This window comes from Euphorbia lathyris, chromosome 2 (assembly GCF_963576675.1).
Source record: "Euphorbia lathyris chromosome 2, ddEupLath1.1, whole genome shotgun sequence".
NCBI classification, from domain to species: domain Eukaryota; kingdom Viridiplantae; phylum Streptophyta; class Magnoliopsida; order Malpighiales; family Euphorbiaceae; genus Euphorbia; species Euphorbia lathyris.
In genome coordinates, this window is record NC_088911.1 from 13,559,280 (window position 1) to 13,584,074 (window position 24,795).

General features: G+C 33.1%; 2 protein-coding genes and 1 pseudogene across 4 annotated transcripts; all 3 read left to right on the forward strand.

Annotated features, from left to right (window-relative positions):
* Positions 1-327: 327 nt before the first annotated feature.
* Positions 328-4,402, forward strand: LOC136216722 (uncharacterized). 3 transcript variants are annotated; one of them, XM_066003279.1, is made up of 11 exons: positions 328-505; positions 1,472-1,560; positions 1,825-1,953; positions 2,035-2,122; positions 2,206-2,286; positions 2,385-2,524; positions 2,601-2,718; positions 2,816-2,885; positions 2,961-3,023; positions 3,104-3,280; positions 3,431-4,402. In XM_066003279.1, exons 4-10 carry the CDS (start codon positions 2,103-2,105, stop codon positions 3,179-3,181), a joined length of 570 nt encoding a protein of 189 aa, XP_065859351.1. In that variant the 5' UTR covers positions 328-505; positions 1,472-1,560; positions 1,825-1,953; positions 2,035-2,102; the 3' UTR covers positions 3,182-3,280; positions 3,431-4,402. The 3 variants fall into 3 exon arrangements, with proteins under 3 accessions (XP_065859351.1, XP_065859350.1, XP_065859349.1); XM_066003278.1 differs by having other exon boundaries at positions 2,035-2,118; XM_066003277.1 differs by lacking the exon at positions 1,472-1,560 and having other exon boundaries at positions 2,035-2,118.
* Positions 4,403-11,042: 6,640 nt separating this feature from the next.
* Positions 11,043-15,658, forward strand: LOC136216725 (probable pectinesterase/pectinesterase inhibitor 36). The gene is made up of 4 exons (XM_066003281.1): positions 11,043-11,293; positions 12,032-12,261; positions 14,326-14,652; positions 14,732-15,658. Exons 1-4 carry the CDS (start codon positions 11,070-11,072, stop codon positions 15,421-15,423), a joined length of 1,473 nt encoding a protein of 490 aa, XP_065859353.1. The 5' UTR covers positions 11,043-11,069; the 3' UTR covers positions 15,424-15,658.
* Positions 15,659-22,397: 6,739 nt separating this feature from the next.
* LOC136216674 (chlorophyll a-b binding protein 8, chloroplastic-like) lies at positions 22,398-24,278 on the forward strand (annotated as a pseudogene).
* Positions 24,279-24,795: the final 517 nt, after the last annotated feature.

Here is a 24,795-nt window from a genome sequence, read left to right on the forward strand (position 1 = left end):
GAAAATATTCAAGAATTAAAGTTATTCAAAACGATATTTACCATGAAACTACAGTTTTTATTTTCCTAAATCACATTTTTTAAGTTTTCTCTCTACTAACCAAACAACACCTAAATGATCTCAAAACGAAAATTTACAATAACTAAAGTTCTTTAGAATATCATTAACTCATTGAATTTTTTATTTTGAGATTATCAAATGTCCTTTTGACGTGTTGAGTGGCCACCGGTGTTAAAAAAGTGTAAAGTTTGGTGGCCATGCGGTTAAGAATTGATGTTGAGTGGCATGGGTATAATTTACCCTACTTACTCCTCCACACCACTCCAACATTCGCGAATCGCAGCCTGCTGGGAAAGGAGAGGAGCTGCTGCCTGCCGCCATTTGAAGAACCTTCTTGCTGCTGCCGGCCGCCGTTCGTTTGCTGCTGCCGGCCGCCGTTCGTTTGCTGCTGCCGGCGCCTCCATTCGTCGCCATCGCCGGAAGTTGGGGGAAGAGAGATATAGAGGTAAGTTTTTAATTTAAGGTTTTGATTTTAGGTTTGTGATTTTAGGGGTTTTGATTTTAGGGTTTTAATAGTTAGTGTCTCTATTTGAATTGATGATATTCAGGGGTTTTGATTTTAAGATTTATTGAATTGAATGTGATATTTTGAAGGTTCAATTGAATTTTGGATTAAATTGAGATGTGATATTTTGAGGTTCAATTGAATTTAGGATTGAATTAAATGTGATATTGAATTGAAATGTGATATTTTGAGGGTTCAATGGAAGGATTTTAATTTGCGTTGTTCTCTGTCTATGCTGATTACATAGCTTCTGGCTTCTAGCTGAGATTAGATTGCCATTTATGTGAATTTTAAACTTTAACTCTTTCAAGCATCAGTTTCCCCCATGCCAATTTCTATTCACCAGATTACCGAAACAAAACCATCTCTCAAGCATCAACTATTCTCTATTTCAATTTACCTCTATCCTCTTCAATTTTTCGATTGTGCAATTTTGAGTTCTAAAGCAGTGAAGCTTCCACTGGTGTTTCTTTCCGACATGTGTTTGATATTTGAACTTTTATTTCACATTTGCGTAGCTTTTATGGTTTATTATAATTAAGAAGCTGCGTTATATTATGTATCTTATTAGTATTTAGTAGGATAAGAATGAAAATCATCTAGTTTACCTTAGATATCTATCAAGCTATAAGGGTTTGTATTAGAGTCCTATCCATGATATTTTTGTTTTCTTCTTATTTTGAGGGGAATAAAAAGGTCAGGCAGGCAATTATGCATACACTGCTTGTTACAATTTGGTTCAGGATGCTAAGGATAGTAAAACGTTTTAACATGTTTGGGAATAGAGAGTAGTTGTGCTTACTTGTTCCTGTAAAATGAATAAGCCTCGCTTGTCCAAAACTATAGCGATGATTAGCGGTGACATTGGCATTGGTGTCTAATAGAAATAAAAATGTGTAACCTCAGATTGCGGCTCTTCCAAGCACTGGCGAGGAGGTTCCTGTTTGTTCCCACTTGCTACTGCTGCTTATGGAGAATTGGCGCAAAAAGATTAGGTTCTTTGGTTTGAACAATTTTCCCGGATTCCTTTTCTTATGCTAATTAGTGTGAGGCTGTGAGCGCTGGTGAATAGACAATCCTAAACAAGTCACTTCTAGGACGAGAAGGCTCTTTTTGGCAAAATGAATCAATTGTTGAGAAAGATAATTGAAAACAAGAAAGAATTAGTGTTTGATTAGTATAGGGGGGATTTTATTATCAATCGAAAGACTACGTATCTGTTTAGAATCATTGGTTCAATCTCAATTTTGAATTTGCAGTGCTGAAAGCATGAATGGATGATAACTAATTTGAGGTCTTGAAAAGGGGAAGCACCAGATATTAGCAATGCCTCGATACAAAGATGAGCCCACAGCAGTTCGTGTTTACACAGTCTGTGATGAATCGAGGTGCGTGTTTGTCTCTAAAGCCATTTCATTTCCAACAATTTAACTCTTAATCTAAAGCACTTTCTTCTTTTTGGGGAGCAGATATTTGATTGTAAAAAATGTTCCTGCTTTGGGTTGTGGTGATGATTTGTTGAAGCTTTTTGCTTCCTATGGGGATGTTGAAGAGTAAGTAAGTCTTTCCTCTTCCTCTGTTCTTCTAACTTTTTCTATAGGCGTTTTGTATATTCATTTTCTTTTTGTTAATTTTCTTAGCTTTAAACCTATGGATGCTGAAGATTGCGAGTCATTTACTGATGTTTATTGGATCAAATTTCGTGTGGTCAGCAATGCCAGGTGATTGAAATTTGCACTATTAATGAGTATTTCTTCTTCTTTTTTTATTTCTAAATCTGATTTTATACGTGTTAATAATTGGGTGAGTTTGTTTACAGGTTCGCAAAGAGAAAATTGGATGAGTTTGTTTTTCTAGGTAATCGATTGCAAGTCTCTTACGCTCCTCAATTTGAGACTCTGTCTGATACTCAGGACAAGTTAGAGGGAAGACGAAAGGAGGTGCTTTCCCGATTGAACTGTTAGTTTCTGTATCCATTACATATTTCCATGCTAAAGAAACAGTTATGTTATGCTTAATTTCTTTGTGATTTCAGCTGGAAGATCCAATGGCCCTAGGGTTCATAATTCCGGTACTTCAAGTCAGACTTTGCTGCGGGCACCTGCTCCACAAACAGACTACGTTACTCATCATCTAGACTGTAATCAGTTTGGGTTGGTTTTCCGAACTTGTTTTCATGTTCTTCTTCTCTATAGGATTATGGTTCGTAAGTTTAGGTTTACTTAGATATATTGGATTTACTCCTTTCAGGAGCTCTGCAGAATCGAATCACAAGTCTCGGATAAATGATCCTCCTATTGCACGGGTTTCCTCTGATCAGGTTTGTTTCCGTGCTTCTCTTGATGGAAAAAACCCTCCTTGACTCTAAATTTCCTTGTATTGTGGATGTTTGCAGGAGTATTTTCCTTCCAACTCAATGAATCATACTGTTAAGTTGGTCAGAGAAAAGCTCAATAAGGTGAATAATCTTGATGATATACTTTCAAATTGTGAAAAATGTAATATATAAAGAAAGTAATTAATATTTGTGTTTTTCAGATCGAATCAAGCGCTGAGCATTTACAAGCTGCGCCAGCGTCCAAGAAAACACGGGTTGATAATAGACGACGAATCTAGCGAACCTCATCCGACTGCACTTTCATATGACATTGATGTTCTCCTGGTGCTGCTCAAAGTCAAACTGAAACTGCAAATGGAAGCCAAACAGAAATCAAGGTTTATAACTTGCTGAAATTTATTTATTTGCTAGTTTTCTGTAGTAGTGTAAATTTAGCCGTCATATAAGATTATTCAATGCAATGAATTTTCTTATCCTTGCACTAATTTTCAAGAGCTAAAAAGAATCCTGTTTCTTGTTTTCGGCAGAATCTTGGAAATACAATAATCACTATTACGGGTAAATTGCATCAATGGTTACTGAAGTTTGGGCAAGTTTTACAAAGGTCACGAAATTTCATTTTATTTTAATAAAGTCATACTTTTCTTTTATTTCAATAAAGTCATTTTAGACAGAAAAAAATCACTAGAATAGTAATGTGGCAGCCACCTTGGTAATAACAACATTAGAATCAGCACACATTCTCATAAGCACATTATTTTCGTGTTTAAACGGGTTGTACATGGAACAGAGTGAATTCTTGCACCCCCACATAAAATGAATAATTTTTGGTGCAATTTTGACTTTCGAGAGATGTTTCCAAGTTGGTTCCGGACTCCCCGAGGTGGATCCTAACCTAGTCAGGAAACGGTTGCTTTAAAGAGCAATGCGTTATCCAAATCAGGCTTCGTAATTTCCCCTCCTACATTCCTGCCAGAAAATATTATCAAGTGAATTTGAACCTGAAAGGGGGTTCCAAAGTATCCAAGCAGCGTCGTTTGGGTAGCGTCGAAAATTGACTAAATTTTCCTTCCATTTCCGTTGGTGTTGGTCCTCTTGTATGAAGGTTGAAACATATTCTGAAGCAGTTGGGTTCCTAAGAGAAAGAGGTCGTAGGCATGGAAGTCCCGACACCCATCTTGAAGATAAAATCTTAATTTGATTCTTGGAACCCACCCGCAACATGCCACCGTCCACTAGGATTTTCCGGACACTCAATAAGCTCCGCCATACAAAGCTATCTGTCCCTTTACGCAAGATGCCGCAAGTATTTATTACTTAAAATAGATGAAGTGTAATTAAAGTAAGGTAAAATAAGTGAAGTGTATCAAATAACTTGTTGTGTTTGGATGGGAGGTAAGATAAGTGGTGATTTAATAATATAATTGTATTTGTTTTAATGGTTAAGTAATGTAAGGTTATATACAAAATTAATTTTATATCTTTAATCTTATAACTTCTATTTCTCTATTAACTAAATTAATTCTAATAAAAAATTAGTTTTAATAAAAAAATTAATTAGATTATCATATGTTGTATATGCTAAGAATAATTACAAATTTCTAAGAACAATTCTAAAAAGAAGCAGACACATCATATTTTATGGTTAATTGAATAAAAGAGCCTATATCAAGTAATTGGATTAATCGAATAAATTTAGCAAGTTAGGGACTGAATTATGAAAAAAAAAAGTCACATGGTCACAACAAGTAATGTCTCTGTGTTTTGAAGATTCCTTCACACACCACATCTGTATAAGATCAAAAAAAAAGGGCGGCCCGGTCGCATTACGCGTCCCCGCTGAGCGAGGGTCCGGGGAGGGGTCCCACCACAAGGGTGTATTGGGGGCAAGCCTTCCCTTGCCAATTTAATTGGCAAGAGGCCGCTCCTAAGACTCGAACCCGTGACCTCAAGTCACACGGCAACAACGTTTTACTGTTGCGCCAAGGCTCGCCAACGTTCTGTATAAGATCAAAGAACAAAAAAAAGAAGTAAGTTTGAAAATAAATAAAAAATAAAGGATAATTTTGGAAAAATAACATCATTCACTATGCTTACCTTTCGATTTGGAGTGGAAATAAAATCGCTCAAAATTCACCCTCACCTATTCTCAATTACTATTCTGTTCAATTACATCTCAAAATAAATAAGGTTATTTAATTACATTTACCCTCGCTTACTTTAAAATACCCTATCCAAACAAGCCCTAATGTCAAAAACCTAATCCTCTTTCGGCTTTAGGAGCACACAGTTTACTCTAGCTTTGCCAATGAATGCTTTCTTGTCCATCTGTTTCCCCCACTATGGATTCACCATGAGGGATTGAAGCTCATCACATAATGTATTTGGTAAAAGGAAACAACTTATTAAGTATTGAGGGATAGCTTGGATCACCGTTTTTATTAAAAACTTCTTCTCGATCCGAGGGAGACATTGTTCACTGCACCCCCTACTTTTTTCAGCACATGATTCGAGAGAAAATCAAAGATAGTCTTATTTGATTTGCTAATGACCATAGCCATTCCACGATATTTTGGAAGCACCTCTACCTCATTTACACTAAGGAACTCATAGAGCTTTGCTTTGTTTTGTTCCTTCACATTTGTACTAAAATTGATCTTTGATTTTTCAAAATTAACCCTCTGACTTGAGGTTCCTTCATATATACTTAGAATATTTTTTTATCACCCTTTATTCATCACAGTCAACTCTGGAAAAGATCATAGAAACATTTGATAAAAATAAGTGAGAAACCGTTAGGACAAGTTGGGCTAATATTGATACCATGTAGCTCATCCTCTTGCATAGATAAGAAACAAACAAGGTGAAATAGGGTCTCCTTGGCTAAGATCCCGACTAGGCTTTATATACCATTTTGACACCTTATTTATAAGGAAAGAAAATGACATTGAAGAGAGACACTGACACTTTTTAATTAACCTGATAAATACCTCTAGAAACCCCATTTTTTGCACAGCTAACACAGGAAAAACCCATCCTGCCATGTCATAGTCTTTGCTCATATCCAATTTTAAGGCATAGTAGCCCTCCCACCTTCTGATTCTATATCTCACGGAATGAAATATTTCAAAAGCATTAAGTGAACTATTAGTTATTAGTCTCCCCGGAACAAAAATACATTGTGTTTGATTAATGAAAGAGTTTAAGATGGACTTAAGGTGATTTGTTAGAGTTTTGGACACTAGTTTATAAATCACGTTACAGAGACTGATATGCCGTAAATATTCATAATACACGGAGCCCAAACTTTTAGGATCAAGGCAATAAAAGTGTGATTGATATCATGTGGAAGAGAATTACCTTGGAGGATGTTGAGCACTACAACCATAACGTCCTCACCCACAATGTGCTTTTTGAGATGCATCTGATAAAGAACTGCCTTCATCTCCTCCTTACATAATGGAAAAGAGAGATCATAACGTTGAGAAGGGGAGATGCAGGCTTCTAGTGCTTTAACCACCGAATCTAAGATGTTAGGATTAGAAGTTGAGAACAAGTCGTTATAGTATGTCAGTACAATATGCTCAATGTCTTCTTCTTTCACACCAAATCCCTTTTGAGTTCTTCATCTTGGTAAGGCAATTGGATTTTTTTTTTTTTTTTTTTTTTTTTTTTTGCGCACTGGCCTTATCATGGAAGAACTTGGTATTTTTATCCCCTTAGAGAGCCACATTTCTCTAGATCGGTGCCTCCACAATGTTTCATTTTTATCTTGAAATGAGAGAAGTTTCTTTGAGAGGTTAGAAATCTTGTTCTCGACATGGAGATCTAGTAGTATACCTTGTAGGGAAGAAATTTTATCATTGTACTGACGAATTATATGCCCAATGTTCCCTATGGAGTCACGGTTCCAACTTCATAAATGTTTGGCACAAGAGTCAAATTTTTTGCTGACACACTGATAGTTCCCTAAGCCGCATTCCTCCCACACCCATTCAATCACTTTTTTGCAATTAGTTTTCTTAACCTAAAAAGATTCGAAGAGGAATGGACGCATTTCAGGTTTCCTTACACCCTTAAAGTCTAACATAACAGGAGCATGATTTGAGCTGACACTAGCGAACTGGTGAACGAGTGACTGGGGAAACAGAACGTCTCATTCCACAGTTCACACAAATCAGTCAAGTCACTCTAGAATAAAATCTTTACCTCGCAGAGCATTAGCCCAAGCAAACTTGACTCCTTTGTACCCTAAGTCAAACAATTCATAGTCATTTGTGGAAACAACGTAACTCATGAAGCATTCGGCCAAAGGGGTCCCTCCCTCATTGATTTTCGAAAGTGTAGAAAATTTGTTGAAATCAAAAAAATATATCCACAGTAGAGATTCTCTAGCACAAATATCCCTCATCATACCTCATCATAGCTCAAGTTCTCTACTTATTTGAGGACTCGCGCCATCCGAACAGACAAATTGATCTCCATCTTTGTCTCTCATTTAATACTTTCAGCACTTAAAACATTTAATTTCCAGTACTTATTTTTTCAGCAATTAATTTTCAGTTTTATCAAACGACATCTTAGTCTAAAAAGTCGGCTGGCCTCCTAAACTTATAAAATGTCTCATTATCGCTTGAACTTATTTAAAGCGTCTTATTATCCATCCGAATTTATTTAAAGTGACCTATTAACTCCTGAACTTACTTAAAGTTATTTATTGGCCCGTTAACTTATTTAAAATGATATACATTTCAGTTATTCTCCCTTATTTTTAGTTAATCATATTATTTTAAGTAAATTTAAATAACCAACGAGATACTTACTGTACCGTGCCAAACCTATAGTAAAATCTATAATGAGGAGTGCAGAATTTCTATTGGTAGTTTGATATGAAAGCTTATAGCACTCGTAACGGCACTTTTAGGAATTTTGGCTTTAAATCAGCAGAAATTATTGTGGTTTTGAATAAAAGCCAGAAAATGTGCAATATACTAATATAAGACATTTCAGGTAAGAGTATGCAACACGTACGTACCCAAATAACTTCATTTGCCGACACACTATATATCCTTTTTTAATCATTAATTCTAACAAGTTAAACACACACTTCTGAATAATAGATTAAAGAAATAATATATTACATCATGTTTAGTACTAGATGTCACTGGTCCAAAAAGTGAAAATATGATTTAGAAATGTATAAAAATACTAAAATATAAACATTGAAAGTATCTGAAATTATTTTAAAATAAATGAAACGTTGAGATGGTATAAAATGCGTTTAAACTTTTTATGTGAATTGAAATATGAGGCATGTATGAATAGTTATTTTTAGATAGATTTTATAGCTATTGATAATAGTCTCTCTAATATAATACGTGGGTAAAGTTTAAATGTGTGTAGTTTGTTATCATCGGAATAAGAAGTAAGAACAACAAAAATAAATTAACATATATGTTTTTATGGAAAAAAAAAATTAGATTTTGTTTGTGTACTTTTTTCTATAATTTGAATTAAAATAAATAAACACGAATAGTTGTATCTGTTCAGGAACAAGGTGACTGTTCAGGAGCATGGATGACTGTTGGAAATATTTTATTGAATTAATTGTAAAACTTAGTTCATTAAATGAAAATTAATTATGTTAAAGCAGCTACAAAAATAAAAACTTAAATTGTTGACAAATAAAGACATCGGCCAAAGCAAAAATAGATAAGCTCAAATGGGTCTATTTTAGTTCGGTATTTGTGTCACCTACAACATGCGGGTGTGCTCCCAATCCGATAAGACTTCGACTGCACGCCTTCTCCTGCCCATGAGAGAGCATCGGCCTATTATTAGTTAAAGTCTCGTAAAGGCCAACTATATATAAACACAATAACATTAATGTTCTATGTGGGAGAGGGGAATTTTTTTTTTTATTATCAACAAAACGATTCCAAGTGGTCTATTTAAGCCCTTTTTTCATTAATCACTTATCCGTATTGAGCTGATAATATACCTTTGGAAAGATCACATGGTTAAAATACATGAACAAGCTTGAAGTTATCGAAATTCTAGTTGTATAGAATTGGTAGGCTACAAACATTGAATATTCTATTGTGAAAGTATATTTTACTCTACCGGCTAACTAGTATATGTGATGTTCTTGAACTATTTTGTTATTTGTCTATACAAATACCAACATAACACAGTTTTAGTTCTCATGGTTATGTTCGTTATAGACACGAACATCGGCAAGAGTTTTAGAGAACTGAACCTCATTAGTCTCCTTTGAAGTAACTTCACTTTGCTCTTACATAGGTGATTTTTTTTTTCTCAGAATTCCGATGCAAAAAGAATCGTTAAAACTGTAGCTTAGCCTTTCTCATTTTATATCGTTATTTTATGGGTTAATTTCAAATAAAACATTATGGTTTCACATTTTTTTTTTGCAGATCAGTACATGTAGTTGACAAAATTTTTATTTTTCCAAATTTGATAGATAATGATCTCAAAATGAATTTTTTTCAAGAATTAAATGATATTTTAAGCAACTTTAATTTTTTAACTTTTTAGGTTTGAGGTCATTTAGGTGTTGTTTTTTTATGAGAGACAAAGTTGATGTTTAGAGTGTCCAAAAATGATGATTTTGAAAACTAAAAAAATATGGTTCCCTAAACAACTTTAATTCTTGAAAATTTTCATTTTGAGATCATTATAGGCCAAATTTAGAAAAATTGAAAATTTTACCAACCATAGGTATCGATCTGCAAAAAATGTGAAACCACAGAGTTTTATTTGAAATTAATCTTTATTTTATTTACATCACATGAATGACTCGGGTTGACCCCATGGTGACTTTTGAAGGTTTATACAATTAGATTCCTCTTAAACCTAGATCTTGGAGTCTTCAGTCAAAAAGGTTGAATATTTCTTCACATAAACCCTTAAACTCTATAATGGGGTTCAGTCTCATACCTTTTTCGTTGTTTTTTTAACTTGATCTTGGTTTAATCCTTTGGTTAACAGATCTGCGGTATTATCATTTGATCCAACAAAATCAACAGAAATAATACTCATTAAAATCAATTGTCTAACGGTGTTATGTCGACGATATATATATATATATATATGTTTACTATTATGTATCATTTTATGTGCTCTTTTAATCATTGTTTTGATTATCACAATGTATACAAATTGTAGATATAAGCATTGACTATATATATATAAGAATATCCTCTAAAACAATTCGTAGCCACTCGGCTTTTCCCTTTATTTTATCTAAGACTACAAACCCATATTTCATAAGATCTAGATAATAGTTTCTCTTTGAGAATTTCTAGGACATTGCTTCTCCTATCTAGATTAAACATGTATCCACTCGTGTATTTGGAATATTTTATATATGATATCCAACTTGCATTAGAGAATTGTTCTAATACAACATGTTCTCTCGTATAGTGTAGTTTGTAATCACGATTCTTAGAACAGCTTTTTAGTATATTTTCTCTATATTACTCGTGTATCAACTTAACTGACACTAAAAGCAATATCTTGTACAATGCAAAAGATATACCAAACTACCTATAATCCTTACATATTTCACTTGGTCCACACTTTCACTTTTATTTTTTTAGATAGATATTAACTAAAATCGATTAGGGTTCTGACCATACCAGAATCATTCTTACTAAACTTGCCAAGAATCTTATCCATGTAATGTGACTGAGTTAAGACGAGACTCTTAGGTGAATTATAAACTAGAGGTAACAATTTCGTGTTTCGTGTCAAAATTGTGTTGTCTCATATATATATGTTTGATATTATTTTATATGTTATAAATGCTAAAAAATTGATTTTCGTATCAATCGTGTTGTGTCAGTAAGATTGTCTCTATAAATCGTGTTTTCGTGTCAGAAATCCTCACCCTATTATAAACTCTAAACTTCAATAGTTGTAATTAAGGTTAATTAGATTCGTTGTCTTCTTCCATGCATGCATCATTCTATAGCATTGAATTGGAAAGGAAGCTAGCTGTGTTGAAGTTCAAAACATGCACACGAAGCCTTCGACACTTGGCCACCACTAAATATCTACGTGTTCATTTGCTTATTCACCTCCTCATTTCCATTAATAACTCCTTTTCCAAACACTTCAGTCTTCATCCACTTCCAAATCAAAATGTTTCAACTTGCTTTCTTCTTCACCTTCTTCTTTTACTCAGCCGCCATGGCTGTACCTGAAGCTGGAGCTACCTCTTCCACGTTTGGATTGGACAAAATCCAAATGGCTCAGACTCAAATTCTACAAGCTAAACAATGGGCTGAGTCGTCCATTTTGGGGTCTGGATTGAACGGCGAGGTTTTGGAATTTCATGGATTGAATGATTGTGTCAAGCTTTACAGGTAGGTTTCTAAATTTCTGATACGACGGACAATATTAAGACAATCTACTTAACACGACACGTTTGATACGATTATCATATTATAAGATTATAACTCACATTGATACACATGACATGAACGGAACTAAAGGGGTTACGGAAGCAGGGGTTGAACCAGCCCAGGGCGCCGAGGGCTCTGGCCCTCGGCCGTCGGCTCCACTCTTGAGTAAAATATGTCTGGTTGTTGATAGTCCTCCTAATTATACTATATTAATACGGTTATAACAATATATTATATTATATTAATGCGTGTTATAACAGTATATTGAGATGGTTGAATAGGTTAAGAAACTTGTTTTTATTGTAAAAGGTTATCATTTCCAACCCTTTGAACCTTCTTTTTTTTCTCAAGATTTTGAAAAATTACCACAAATTACACGATTAAATTTAGCCTTCGGAATCTCAAATCCTAGCTCTGCCATTATACCGAAGGTTTGATGACCCTGGAATTGGGAGAAAATAACAGAAAATAATTGGTTTACCGACGCAATATTCTCTTCTGTCGGTAATTTTGTTATTTTTCAGAATTTGGGACAATTTCGGTGGTTTTGGAATTAGCGACTTTTTCCGTCGTGAGTTTAAGAAAAATACATTCTGGCTGTTATTTAGTTATTTTACAGAATTTAAGACAATCTTACAAAAAAAATTACCGTTAGGTTCTGGTTCTACTGATGATACATTTGTATACCTCTATATACAGGGAAAGTGAGAATCGCCTCTCACAAATGGTTGCCGGCGGAGAAAAGTACAGCCAGGACGATGCTCGCACGTGGCTGAGTGGTGTGCTTGCGAACCATCGGAGTTGTTTGGATGGGTTATCGGAGAAAGGATTTGTTGATCAAAATCATACAATTTTTTCCAGCAATTTTACGTTTCTGATTAGTGAAGCTCTCGATTTCTATGGCCAGCAAAGTCCTTATTTTACAAAGGGTACGATGATTTTTACTTTTTTATTAATTATTAGAATTACAGAAGAAATTCATAATTTTTTTTAGTTTGTTGATACTTATCATTACTAAAACCTTATAATTAGAATATTCTGTGTTAATGTTATTTAGTGTAAGTTGAAATATTCAGTTTCTTCATGCGGAAGCTTTTTGAAGGCAAACGGTGAGTGGAATCTTACTAATATAGTATGTATGTATACTAGCAAAAGCATCCACTTGTACCTTTTTTTCCGAGGAAAAGTACAAAATAAAAGTATTAAAAAATAAAATTATGGATTTTAACTTAATAAAATATGAAATTTAATAGTGTTTTTTTTTAAAGAAAAAATTAATACAGTGTTATATAATTGGTGATGTAACATATTGATTTTATTGATAAAAACAATTTATTTTTTTCTTATGTAAAATATGCAAGATATTTTTTATAATAAAAAATACCATATTTATATTAAAAAAATTATCATAAATATGTAATATCATATGTTTTTTTAAGTAAAGACTAATAAACTCAACAAACATTTATATTTGTGTTTTAAAAAAGGATTATTTATATATATATATAGGATTATTTATATCAATAATTATATTATTATAGTATACTAATAAAATATAATTATATTATGTAAAACATGTATTTCAGATGGTTAAAGTATTGAAAATGTATCTATGATTGAAATATTTTTTTGTGGGAGAGTTTTGGTTAAAGTATTAAAGATGTATTTATCATTGAAATATTCCGTGGGAGAGTTTTGTTTTCTGAAAATGATTTATTACGTTATAAAATCTTTTATATTATGTATTAGGTAAATTCTTGAAATTCCATTAAAAAAATTTTGTTATTAAATTAGCCTATATATAAAATAGGTATATTTATCATTAAATATTTTTGTCTCCTATTTTTTATTTTCATCAACAATTAATACAATGTACAAATAAATCAATAGAAGAAATGTTAAACATGTGATGATTTAGTTACACGGGAATTTATAGTTGTTCAAAGCACCCTCAATCATCGGAATCCATTGTTGTGCAAAACACCCTCAATCATCGGAATCCATCGTGGGTTTGCATCCTGAATCATCGGAATCCATTCCTCAATTGTCGGAATCCATTGTGGGTTTATATCCTCAATCATCGGAATCCATCATAGGTATTTTGCACCTTCAAGCATCGGAATCCTCATATTTGTTATCCGTGGGTTTACACCTTCAATCATCAGAATCCATCATGGGTCTTTTGCACCTTCAAGCATCGGAATTCTCAAATTTGTTACGAGAGATATGGTTTCAAGTTTCTAGAGGATCTAAAGATTCTCTGCTAGGAAAGAGGATAGAAGGATCTGAAAATGTTGCAATAAAATAACTCCAAAACCCATTATTTGAGAAATTTTAGTATACTCCAAGAATACTCTGGAGTATTATTACACTTAACGAATAGGGTCGTACTGAGCCAAACCAAACTTTCGCCTGTGAGTTGAGCCAAGCGAGTCAAGTTTTGGTTTCCTTATGCTCGGCTCCTAAGAAAATTACAAGCCCAAACTCTGCACAACATCTTGTTTGTGAGTTGCTCGCGAACTTGTTTACGAGTTTTGCTAATTCTGTATAATTTCATTGGCGAACAACTCATTAATTATCTTTATAAGAATTTTTTTTAACATAAAATTACATAGTTTTGAAACCTAAACAAAATTAAATTTTACACAAAATTACAATGTTTTACACATTCCTTTTTATAAAAATCCTATTATTAAAAAAAATCGAACAAAGTTTGCTCACGAGCGTGTTCATAAACATTATAATTGACCTTGTTCATAACAAACCTAATTATAACTGAGTCTGATTGTATTCGAACCAAATTTCACCGTGTTTAAACTCCGCTCGTTTATAACTCGAATTGAACACGGTCGAACTCGTATCGAACCGAACACTCATTTATACTCCTACTAATGAATCAACTAATGTGACATGAACCAATTGCATGTAAATTTCATTTTCACTTTTTCATAAAGTTAGATCCTCCTTCGCCTCCTTCACTTTCTCTTGTGCAGAGAATATTCCAGCACAGAATCAAACAGCCGGAGGAATCCTAACATCATGGAATCCAGGTTCATCCAGAGCAAATTTCATAGTAGCCAAAGATGGTTCAGGTACTCACAGAACAATCAACGAGGCTGTATCTGCAGTCGAAAGATCAAGGAACAGAAGAGCCAACAGAGTAATAATTTACGTCAAAGCAGGAATTTACAATGAAAAAATTGAAATCCCACAACACATTAAAAATCTAATGCTCGTCGGAGATGGCATCGATAGAACTATCATCACCGGTAACCGCAATGTCCCCGACGGCGCCACCACCTTAAGCTCCGCCACTTTCGGTACGAAATTTCCTCTTAGAACAACGAATTAATCAAAGTACAATTAATTTCTCCACTGATTTTTTGTTCATAATGGCAGGGGTATCGGGCGATGGATTTTGGGCAAGAGATATAACATTCGAGAACACAGCCGGCCCAAACAAACACCAGGCGGTGGCTCTCAGAGTCAGCTCCGATCTCTCCGTCTTCTACCGTTGCAGCTTCAAAGGTTATCAAGACACTCTCTACGTACATTCCTTGCGGCAATTTTACCGCGATTGCCAGATCTATGGCACAATCGATTTCATCTTCGGCGATGCTCCGGTAGTTTTCCAAAATTGCGATATTTTCGTCCGCCGGCCGATGAGTAGCCAAGCTAATTTCATAACTGCACAAGGTAGAGACGATCCGCGGGAAAACACGGGGATCTCCATACACAGATCGCGAGTGCGGCCATTGCCGGAACTCCTTGCTGCAAGAGGGGAAATAAGGACCTTTCTCGGTAGGCCGTGGAGGAAGTATTCGAGGACGGTTTTTATGGAAACGGAGCTGGACGGTTTCATTCATCCGTCTGGGTGGGGTGCATGGCATGGAGATTACGCGCTTTCAACTCTGTTTTACGGAGAGTACAGGAACACAGGGGATGGCGCGTCGACTTCACGGAGGGTTAATTGGCGTGGGTTTCATGTGCTTAACAGTCCTCAAGAAGTTGCTCCGTTTACTGTTGGTAGATTCATACAAGGAGAGAATTGGATTCCGGCAAGTGGTGTGCCGTTTTCGCTTGGAACTTAATTTTGTAACACTCCGACTATATACTTAACGGAGGGTTAAGAGTCCTCAGGAAGTTGTTCCGTTTACTATATACTTAATTATATTTATATGTCTTAAGTAATGCCATGATCCTTATAAAATGTTTGGTTAAAAATAATGCATAATGTAATGTTTTCGTTTCGTTTGCTATGGTTAGTTAGTGATAGAATCATCGGTTTAAAAATAATGCATTATAATATTTTCGTTTCGTTTGCCATGGTTAGTTAGTGATAGAATCACTGGTTTAAAAATAATGCACTATAATGTTTTTGTTTCATTTGCCCTGGTTAGTTAGTGATAGAATCACCAGTTTAAAAATAATGCACAATGTAGTGTTCGTTTCGTTTGCCATGGTTAGTTAGTGATAGATGCCATGGTTAGTTATGATAGAATCACTGATTTCAACTTTTGCAAAGACTCTAATTATTAAAAAAAATCAGGGTCATAAATAATATATTTTTATCGAGAGTGGATAAAATTAGGGTCATAGATATATTTTATCGGGAGTGATCAGATATCAGTTAATGAAAAATTGGTGTCAGTTGTGTGCGAATCTCCTCTTAATTGGGAGTGGATTAGATATCAGTTAATAAAAAAAATCGGTGTCAGTTGTGTGCGAATCTTCTCTTACAGAGGAGCAAGGTGTAATGGGCAAATTTTAATTTTATCCTTTTAATTGTAACTTTTCTCAATTGTTATCCCTATTCAATGTCTCGGGTTTCACTAACAAATACATGTGCACTTTCATTCAAATCTTTTTCATTACGGTATCTACAAATAAAGTGTGTAATTTAATTTACTATAAAATTTTGTTATTAATCTAATTTTTATAAATTTATATACTTGTATTATTTCTGTGCAGTTTAATTCATTCGGTGTTAAAGGAGCGGAAAAATAAAAGATATTTTCTTCATTTCCTTATATAAGTCATTCTAGTATTTTTCACAATACAAAATAAGAAAGAACATTAATATAGGTTGAAAGTGTTAATTTATCCTTTGATCCATTAATTAACTCAAGAAAAAAGAAAACTCTCTCTAATTAATAAAACAACAAAAGAATTTTGGCTTCCTAAAAAAAAATCTCTCTCAATAATTCATCATTTCTCTCTTCAAACTCATAAATATTCCACTTTCTCTAAATTTAAACTTCCATTTGCTCTAGTTTTGAATTTTGCCACCAAAAATGGAATTGAAGAGTCGCAATTTATGTAGAAATAGATTACACATCTTCAACATTACGTTCTCTGTTCAAAATTTCTTCAGCATATATCTTCTTTCTTTTCTTGTTTTTTATTCTTCTGTGACGAATTTCCATAGATGATGTGGTAACAGAGATTAGTAATGGAGACTTTAGATAAGAGGAAACATGGTATATTTTGCTAGACCTTAATATTGTTTCAGAAAATTTGTTTTTTTTTATTTAAATTCCAGATATCTCCATCAACTCATCATGATACTTATTATGACATGGAAAACCTTAGTATTGCTCTTAGTTTGATCCATTCTAGTTTTTATTTTTTTATTTGATTTGATAGACGATTGTGTGATTGATAATAAAATCTTGTGTTTTTATGGTTTAGATTAATTAGAAACAAACCTTACTTCACTTAATCACATTTTGAGTATAGATACCAAGGTTCATTTGATATACCATTATTTGATAAACAATGAAACTAAAAACAAAATCGTCTTTTCTGAATTTGTATTTTCATGATATCCCTTTACAACAGTGTACAACCTTTAGTTCTTTAGATTTTGCTATGAAGATGACAAAGACCATAATGTTTAGACGTTTACAAACAAGAGATATATGACGACATTCAAATGCTATAAAGCCTCTTTTAAAGGAAGAGAATAAAAGGTCTTGTTTGCAATTTTGCATATCAATGCTTCAAGAAAATAGCATATCACATGATCCAACATTTAAAGAGATGTACAACATTATCCATATTGACGACAAATGGTTCTAGATGACAAGCAAAAATCAGAAATATTACTTACTGCCAGATAAAGAATATCCATTATGCACTTGTAAAAGCATAAATTTTATTAGGAAAGTCATGTTTCTAGTTGTCTTAGCTCGTCCGAGGTTTGATACTAATTATAATGAACTTTTCTCTAAGAAAATTAGTGTTTTTTCTTTAGTTACACAAGTTCCAACAAAAAGAAAAGGTGTTAATAAAGCTGTTGGGACTTCAAAGACCAAGCCAATAACTTCAATTACTAGAGACGTTATAAGGTCTTATTTGATCGGAAAAGTACTACCTGCAATTAAGGAAAAATGACCAAGAGAAGATTGTGGATATCCAATATTTATTCAAAAAGACAATGCAAGAACACACATTGATCGGGATGATGAAGAATTTTGTCAAGCTGTTTCCCAAGAAGGTTTTGATATTCGTTTGATATGTCAACCTACTATTCTCTCGACATGAATGGCTTGGATCTCGGGTTTTTTAGTGCAATTCAAGCTTTACATCACAAGGAGACACCAAGTGATGTTGATGAGCTTGTACAAGTTGTGGTCAAATAGTATGAGGATTTTTCTCCATGGAAGTCCAAGAGAATATTTTGACATTGCAAAAGAGTGCGTGATAGAAGCAATGAAAATTCAAAGTTCCCTAAAATACAAAATTCCACATATCAAAAAGGCAATCTTAGAAAGAGAAAGGATGCTTCCTACTCAACTAAAATGCACAATTGAGTTAGTACAAGAAGTTCTTAATTATTTTAATACTATGGCTTGATTACAAATATGTGGTTGTAATGTTTTTTTGATGAGCATTAGTTATTAATTAAGTACATTTTGACTGCTTACTTTAGAAAATTTAAATTAACTAATCCTTTCATATTTTTATCAGATACTTGCATGTATCAAAACTGATGCATCTGACATTTTTTACCCACCTGGTGGAAATTGTTGTGATTGTTTTGATGATAAAAAAAGGCAAATTTCAATGTGTACTTACAAATGTTGCTGCTATTGTAATTTGGTTGTTTTATGGATGTCTAAAATATTTGATTGTTTTATGGATGTCTATAGTATCTGATTTAGCACATGGGTTTTAGTAATTTGATATCTTATGGATTTTAGTAATTTAATTGTTTTGGATTTATAGCTGAGTAGAATCTTATCTAGGATTCCAAGTTTGGAATATGCTAATGTGGGTGAGGCGAATTAGTTTTGATAGTGCTGACATGGTTTGGAATATGTGGTATGTATATATTTAGCCTGCACTCACTGCGCCATAGATGGCCTATTGCAACATCATAAATGAGTTACAATAGACCTTAAAAATGCAATAATTTGGGCGCCCACTCATTTGCTTTCGCTTTATTCCACCTCCATAACCAAAGACACGGTTGTGGGACTGCGGCCCAAAGCATTTGTCAATCACCTCCATCGTAGAAAGTGATGGGTCAAAATGTGTGGTCTTCACAATTTCATCCTACAAATGAGTCAAATGGATTACATGTGGTATAAAAAATAAACAACATACAATAAGATAACTTTAGATAGCTAATTAGAAATGTTTACATATTTGTTTGTCGTTTCTTGGTCTTACAATTTTCCATTTTTCTATCGAGTCTCGAAGAAAAGATTTGGAAAATTAGGTGGATTTCCATCTTTGCCTCCCTAGTTTGATGTAAATGAAGGTGTAAATTTGTGTAAGTGATTAATGAAACAAATGAAAAAAAAAAGCATTGTAAACTTGTTTTTTTACCAAATCATAAATAATTGCTCGATGTGGCTTACTTCCACTACGATGAGGTATCACAGTCTTGTCTCTGTTTTTCATATTTCGTTTGCTTATTCTCTATAAACATTTCAAAACATCAGCTTTCTTATGAGTTTTTTGGTTGTAGTATACAAGCAAAATACTATACCTGAAATTCTTCAGTAGAGAACTTCTCATTCACAAGCCACGTCCAATCTCTAACATTAATAAGTGAAGGACAATTTTTCAAGGCTTCCCCTTTGGTTTTGCAAGGTTTCACATAAGTAAGGTACAAATTTGATCTCCATGTTGTCTACAAATAACCCATATACTCTAAGGTTTCTTCGCGATAAATGTCAATGTTCTCGTTTTCAAAGCAGTCCTACAACATATGATTATAATAGATGAATACTATTATTTAAAATTACATTTTTCTAAAGCATTTAAAATTATATAAGTTATTTCAGCAATGCATCTTAAAAAACAATTAAAAATAAAATAAATGGCTACTTCAGCAATGCCACTTTTGACTAAAATTGTACAATAATGAATAACATTGATTTCCATTTAAAATTACATAAGTTATTTCAGCAATGCATCTTAAAAAACAATTAAAAATAAAATAAATGGCTACTTCAGCAATGCCACTTTTGACTAAAATTATACAAATAATGAATAACATTGATTTCCATTTAAAGAGGTTATTAAAGATGCAGTCATCGTCACTCACAAGGTTGTTTAGCCCCAAAACAAATGCAAATACAAATCAAGACCCTACAAAATTTGAAGTACCCTATAAAGGAAGACACACTTGTTTTCATACCTTTTCTAACGACAAGCCCAAATCAAATAAAGATACTTTTGATCAATTTAAAGAGAAGCCAAAGGCAATTAAATTAAAACAATTATCTTTTAACTACAGAGATAGGATTAAAATCCAGGAAGTGTAACCTGTTGTGTAACATATTTTCCCATCATTTTCTTTTCCTAATGTAGTAAATGGGAATGTTGAAAATAATATATTTATGATGGAAAATAAAGTTATCTGATTCGAATCCAATTTTAGTTAACAATTTCCCATTGGAGAATCCATCTTTACAAACCAATCCTAAATTTTTAAGGGATTAACTTATGTAATTAATCAAAATAGATTTACCTTTACTGAGACCCATAGATGGTTCTTGACTTCTTTCATCACACCCTTCCATGTTTGAAATTGTAGTGGGCAAATATTGATGTCACGAACAAGTCTCCCCAAGTGCATTGACCAACATTTTTTATTATCACCCACTGCACGATTACTGTAGAATTCGATCTTAAGCTTTTCTCCAGTCGTGAGAGATATGCAACTTTCTTATTCATGTTCTTCCCCCTGACTTTTCTCTTCTCTTGAAGTGTAGAATCTAACAACATAATATGTTTAAATTCAATGTCTATAACGAATTTATAGCATGGAGAACACAAAACTATATGTTTTAACATGTGGAAAATACATAGCACATCATTAACTTACCTTTGACATACTTTTCTGATATAGTATACACTGAGCTGTCAAATTTACCATCTTCCGTAATTGGAGTATATTTTGCTACAAGACAGCTTTTGATGGTATGAGAAACACCTTAAATACATAAAAGAATATAAGAGTTAGCACTAAATTACATTAAGAAAATAAATATTACCATCAGTATTTTCACTTGGAATAAGGTAAATAACTTGCATTCTTAGTCTGAGCTAAACTAATAGATTGGAATAAGGTAAATTACATAATTAATTAAAGAGGTATAGATGCAAAAATACCATTCATGTTTGTATAATTATACTTCTAACATTTATAACTTTGGTTCTTAACATTTATAAATTTTGTCATTCACAATAGAAGGAAAATAAGGAGTCAAAGAGCAAATATAATATGTAAGGTTCTTAATTGTTTCTTGTGGTAGCCAACTTCAACTACCAAGTATAAACCAAATTCAAACAAGGCTAATAAGAACTACACATGCTTCCTCTATTTCCTATAACAAATGTTAATTCATCATAAATAGAATCCTTAGTAGTAGTGAACTCTCAAATCTGTTTAATATCACAGCTTTAGTTCTAGGACTAAAAGACCCCACATATTTTCATGAATTAAAAGCCCAATTAGGAGAATCAACGGATGGATACATAAAGTTATATATACATATATAACTCTCAAAATTAATAAAGTGGAACAGGACAAATAGTTGGTTACCGAACTGGTAACCCAATTCCATAAACAAAACTAGTTCCAGCTGTAAACAGAACTGCCTGGGTTATCAGTTCTGTTTACAGAATTGGTTCCTTTCATTGGATTTCTCACATTAATTCATATCAAATTCAGGATTTCTCACATTAATTCATATCAAATTCAACACTAGCTTTTATGTTCACATACGTGTAGGCCCATCAACTTAAGTATGGGTTTGATGAGAAAATAAAAAAGAATAAAAAAACAAGAAGATTAGTGCAACACATAGAAACAAGTAATGCATATATAACTGGTCTATATCCAGACATGTAGGTATTGCTATGTTGAGTGGCAAAGCATATAGAAACAAGTAATGCATATGTAATTGGTCTATAACTTTTGATTCATTACATTTTGATTAGTTAATTATATCATAATAGACATAGCATGAGGCAAAGATCACACAATAATTAAAAGAAATGATGACAATCTTAGATTTTAATTACTCATGGAAGTTCCAGATAATGTAAAGAATAATCAATCGAGGATGGTATAGAAGAAAGTGAAGCAAATTAGGGATGAGGATGAATTAATAAAACCTGGAGAGTGATATATTCTCCACCAGTGTCTAGTCTTGACAAGTTGAGGTATCTGGTAGATTGTCTTCCGGTCTTGCAAAATAGAATGGGGTATTAGTAACCTCTATTTAATTATAAATCCCTACTCAAGTATAAATCCTATGAATAAAGTATCAATAATAATAAAGTACGATCCAACAATCACTGCTCAAGCATAAATCCTATTATCATTGGGACTGTAGTAAAAGTTCCAATCTAAACCATGAATTGTGCATTCAGAACAACATCTAAAGTTTAATTAGAGATTTTACCTTTGGGTTATCTATTCAATTTCAATCAGTCCAAGAGCAATGAGAAAGAAAGAGCATAAGCATTTGAAACAATGAACACCTGTAAAACTAGCATTCTAATACACTCCTAGTACGTGAACAACCAAGATATAAAATAGATGGTTATAGGTCGAAGAGAAAAACTTACAGTGAAGATCACAGAATCGCATAGAGAACTAGTTGCAATTAGAGAGGAGTTGAGATGTCAAATGAGATGGCAGAGACGAGTAGCAACTTAGGTCGATATGAATTTCATCTGAGGCGAGATTTGATTTTAGCTTTTGTGAAATGGATTGTATATGCGTTTGATTTGGGGCAAGTAGGGTTTTGTCTAAGCTTTTAATTTGGGGCAAAAAAAATTGGAGGGATTATTTGGAAAGATGGCGGTAACTCAATATTTGGGGGAGGAAAACATTTTTTTTAGAGTAAATAGTGAGAATCAAATGTCTTATTAATACTATAGTTAAATACAATAATAAGAATAATGAAAAATGAAATATAATAAATTGGTAAGAAATTGATATTAATGAGAATAAAATAAAAGAAAATATAATAAATAAATTATTTTATCATTAATAATAAAATATATAATTTATTCTCATTAAACTTATTAAAATTATGATTTTAATGAGAATATTTTTTATTCTTGTTAACTTTTTTCTCACTAATACCCACTTTTCTTGTAGTGAATAACATTACAAATCTACGGTTTCTTTGTTTGGTTTTCAGTAAGAAGCAGATAGACAACTATAGTTTACTTCCAAGTAGAGTCTATCCTATTTGGATGGCATGTAAGAGTCTTACTACCCTTTATTCTCTTTCGACAAATATCTTCTATAGTTATTCAGAAAAAAAAAAAATCAATTAACTTTTATTGGCTACAACCAACAATAACAATACAGTAGACATGATCAACTAAAACCAAATAGACTCTTAAACAATTAGAAAATTAAGTATTGTGGGTATTGCACTGATGGTCACTGAAATTCATTTTCTTCCAATAAAATCATTTGAACTTTCTTTATGTTTCGATTAAGTCATTATGTTCAATTCAGACATAAAATACCACTAAAACAATGACATATCAACCACGTTGAAATACATTTACTTTTACATATCATATGGTAGTTAAATCACATGTACGTTATGTGACAGTTTCATGAAGTTCATTTTAAGTAAATAAAAATTGATTTTTTTTTCAGTTAGCCAGAATGATCATTGACATAAAAGTGAAAGTTCAATAGTTCAATGACCTTTTTAAAATGTACCCCAAACTTCAATCAACGCCAGTATAATGTAACCCAAATTGAAGATCTACATACAAAGAAAAAAGAAAAAAAAGCAACTTTATGTTTTCATGTTCAAAATCTCACCATGTTATGTTGTGTTTTACCTTACCAAATGACTTTGGATTTGACCCACTAGGACTATCAGACCCAAAGGAAACAAGAGGGTTCATAGAGCCAAAATGGTTCGCCAATGGAGAAATCATCAACGAAAGATTTGCTATGTTAGGTGCAGTATGAGCCATAACACTAGAAATTAATTCCAGCAGAAACAACCTTCCATGGTTCCAAACCGGTGTGATCCCGTCAGTCGGGAGATATAACTACTAGGAAGACAATCACACACTCTTTGTCCTAGAGATGGCTTTAATGGGATTCGCAGAACACATGAGATTCCAAGATTGGGCAAAACCAGGTTCAATGAGCAAGCAATATTTCTTAGGTTTTGAGAAATCCTTGGGCGGATCGGGTAACCCGGCCTAGCTAGGAGGACCCTTTTTTAACCCTCTTGGGTTTGGTAAAGATGAGAAATCAATGAAGGAATTGAATTTGAAAGAAATAAAGAATGGAAGATTGGCTATGTTGGCTATTTTGGGTTACTTCATACAAGGTTTAGTTACAGGTGTTAGACCTTACCAAAACCTGGTTGATCAATTGGCCGATCCTATTAACAACAATATCTCCACATTATGTTTTAAGTCAATTGAAATATAAAAAGCTCCTCCCATGACATGTTATATGTTCAATTGCTAAAAGATAAAATTAAAGTGTGCCAGGATATTAATTCATTAAACTAAAATCTCTTGGATTTTCTGAAAAGAAAAGGCATCCTCTCAAAAAACGTTTAAACCAAATTTGCTCTTAACCATGTGAGAACATAAAATCAAATGGAACTGGTTTGTGTAATTTATTTGCATATGATATAGATAGATTAATTGATTTGGATGAGATATAAATAACTTAACAAATTCAAATCAACTTAACTAAAATTTAAACTAATCAAACAAAAAATAATGCAGATGCAGAACATTTATGTACCTTGGAGCAATCCTCAATAATTTGAGCAATCAGCAACAGACAATCCTAGAAGCTGCGAAGAAAAAACTATAAAGGCTTAATCTGGATTAGAATACAGCTTATTAGAATCATGTAAGGCTTAAAAAGTTGAAGTATGTAATTAAAACAAGGAGGGATAATGAATAAGCTGAGGATAAGGTTCGTAAAAGGTTTC

Excerpts from the sequence above, each read along its gene's own strand:
- LOC136216722 (XM_066003278.1), top strand. The coding sequence starts at position 1,892 with ATGCCTCGATACAAAGATGAGCCCACAGCAGTTCGTGTTTACACAGTC. Across the intron at positions 2,119-2,205 it reads TCCTATGGGGATGTTGAAGA|CTTTAAACCTATGGATGCTG; the intron begins GTAAGTAAGTCT and ends TAATTTTCTTAG. Across the intron at positions 2,886-2,960 it reads CACGGGTTTCCTCTGATCAG|GAGTATTTTCCTTCCAACTC; the intron begins GTTTGTTTCCGT and ends GGATGTTTGCAG.
- LOC136216725 (XM_066003281.1), top strand. The coding sequence starts at position 11,070 with ATGTTTCAACTTGCTTTCTTCTTCACCTTCTTCTTTTACTCAGCCGCC. Across the intron at positions 11,294-12,031 it reads GATTGTGTCAAGCTTTACAG|GGAAAGTGAGAATCGCCTCT; the intron begins GTAGGTTTCTAA and ends CTCTATATACAG. Across the intron at positions 14,653-14,731 it reads CTTAAGCTCCGCCACTTTCG|GGGTATCGGGCGATGGATTT; the intron begins GTACGAAATTTC and ends TCATAATGGCAG.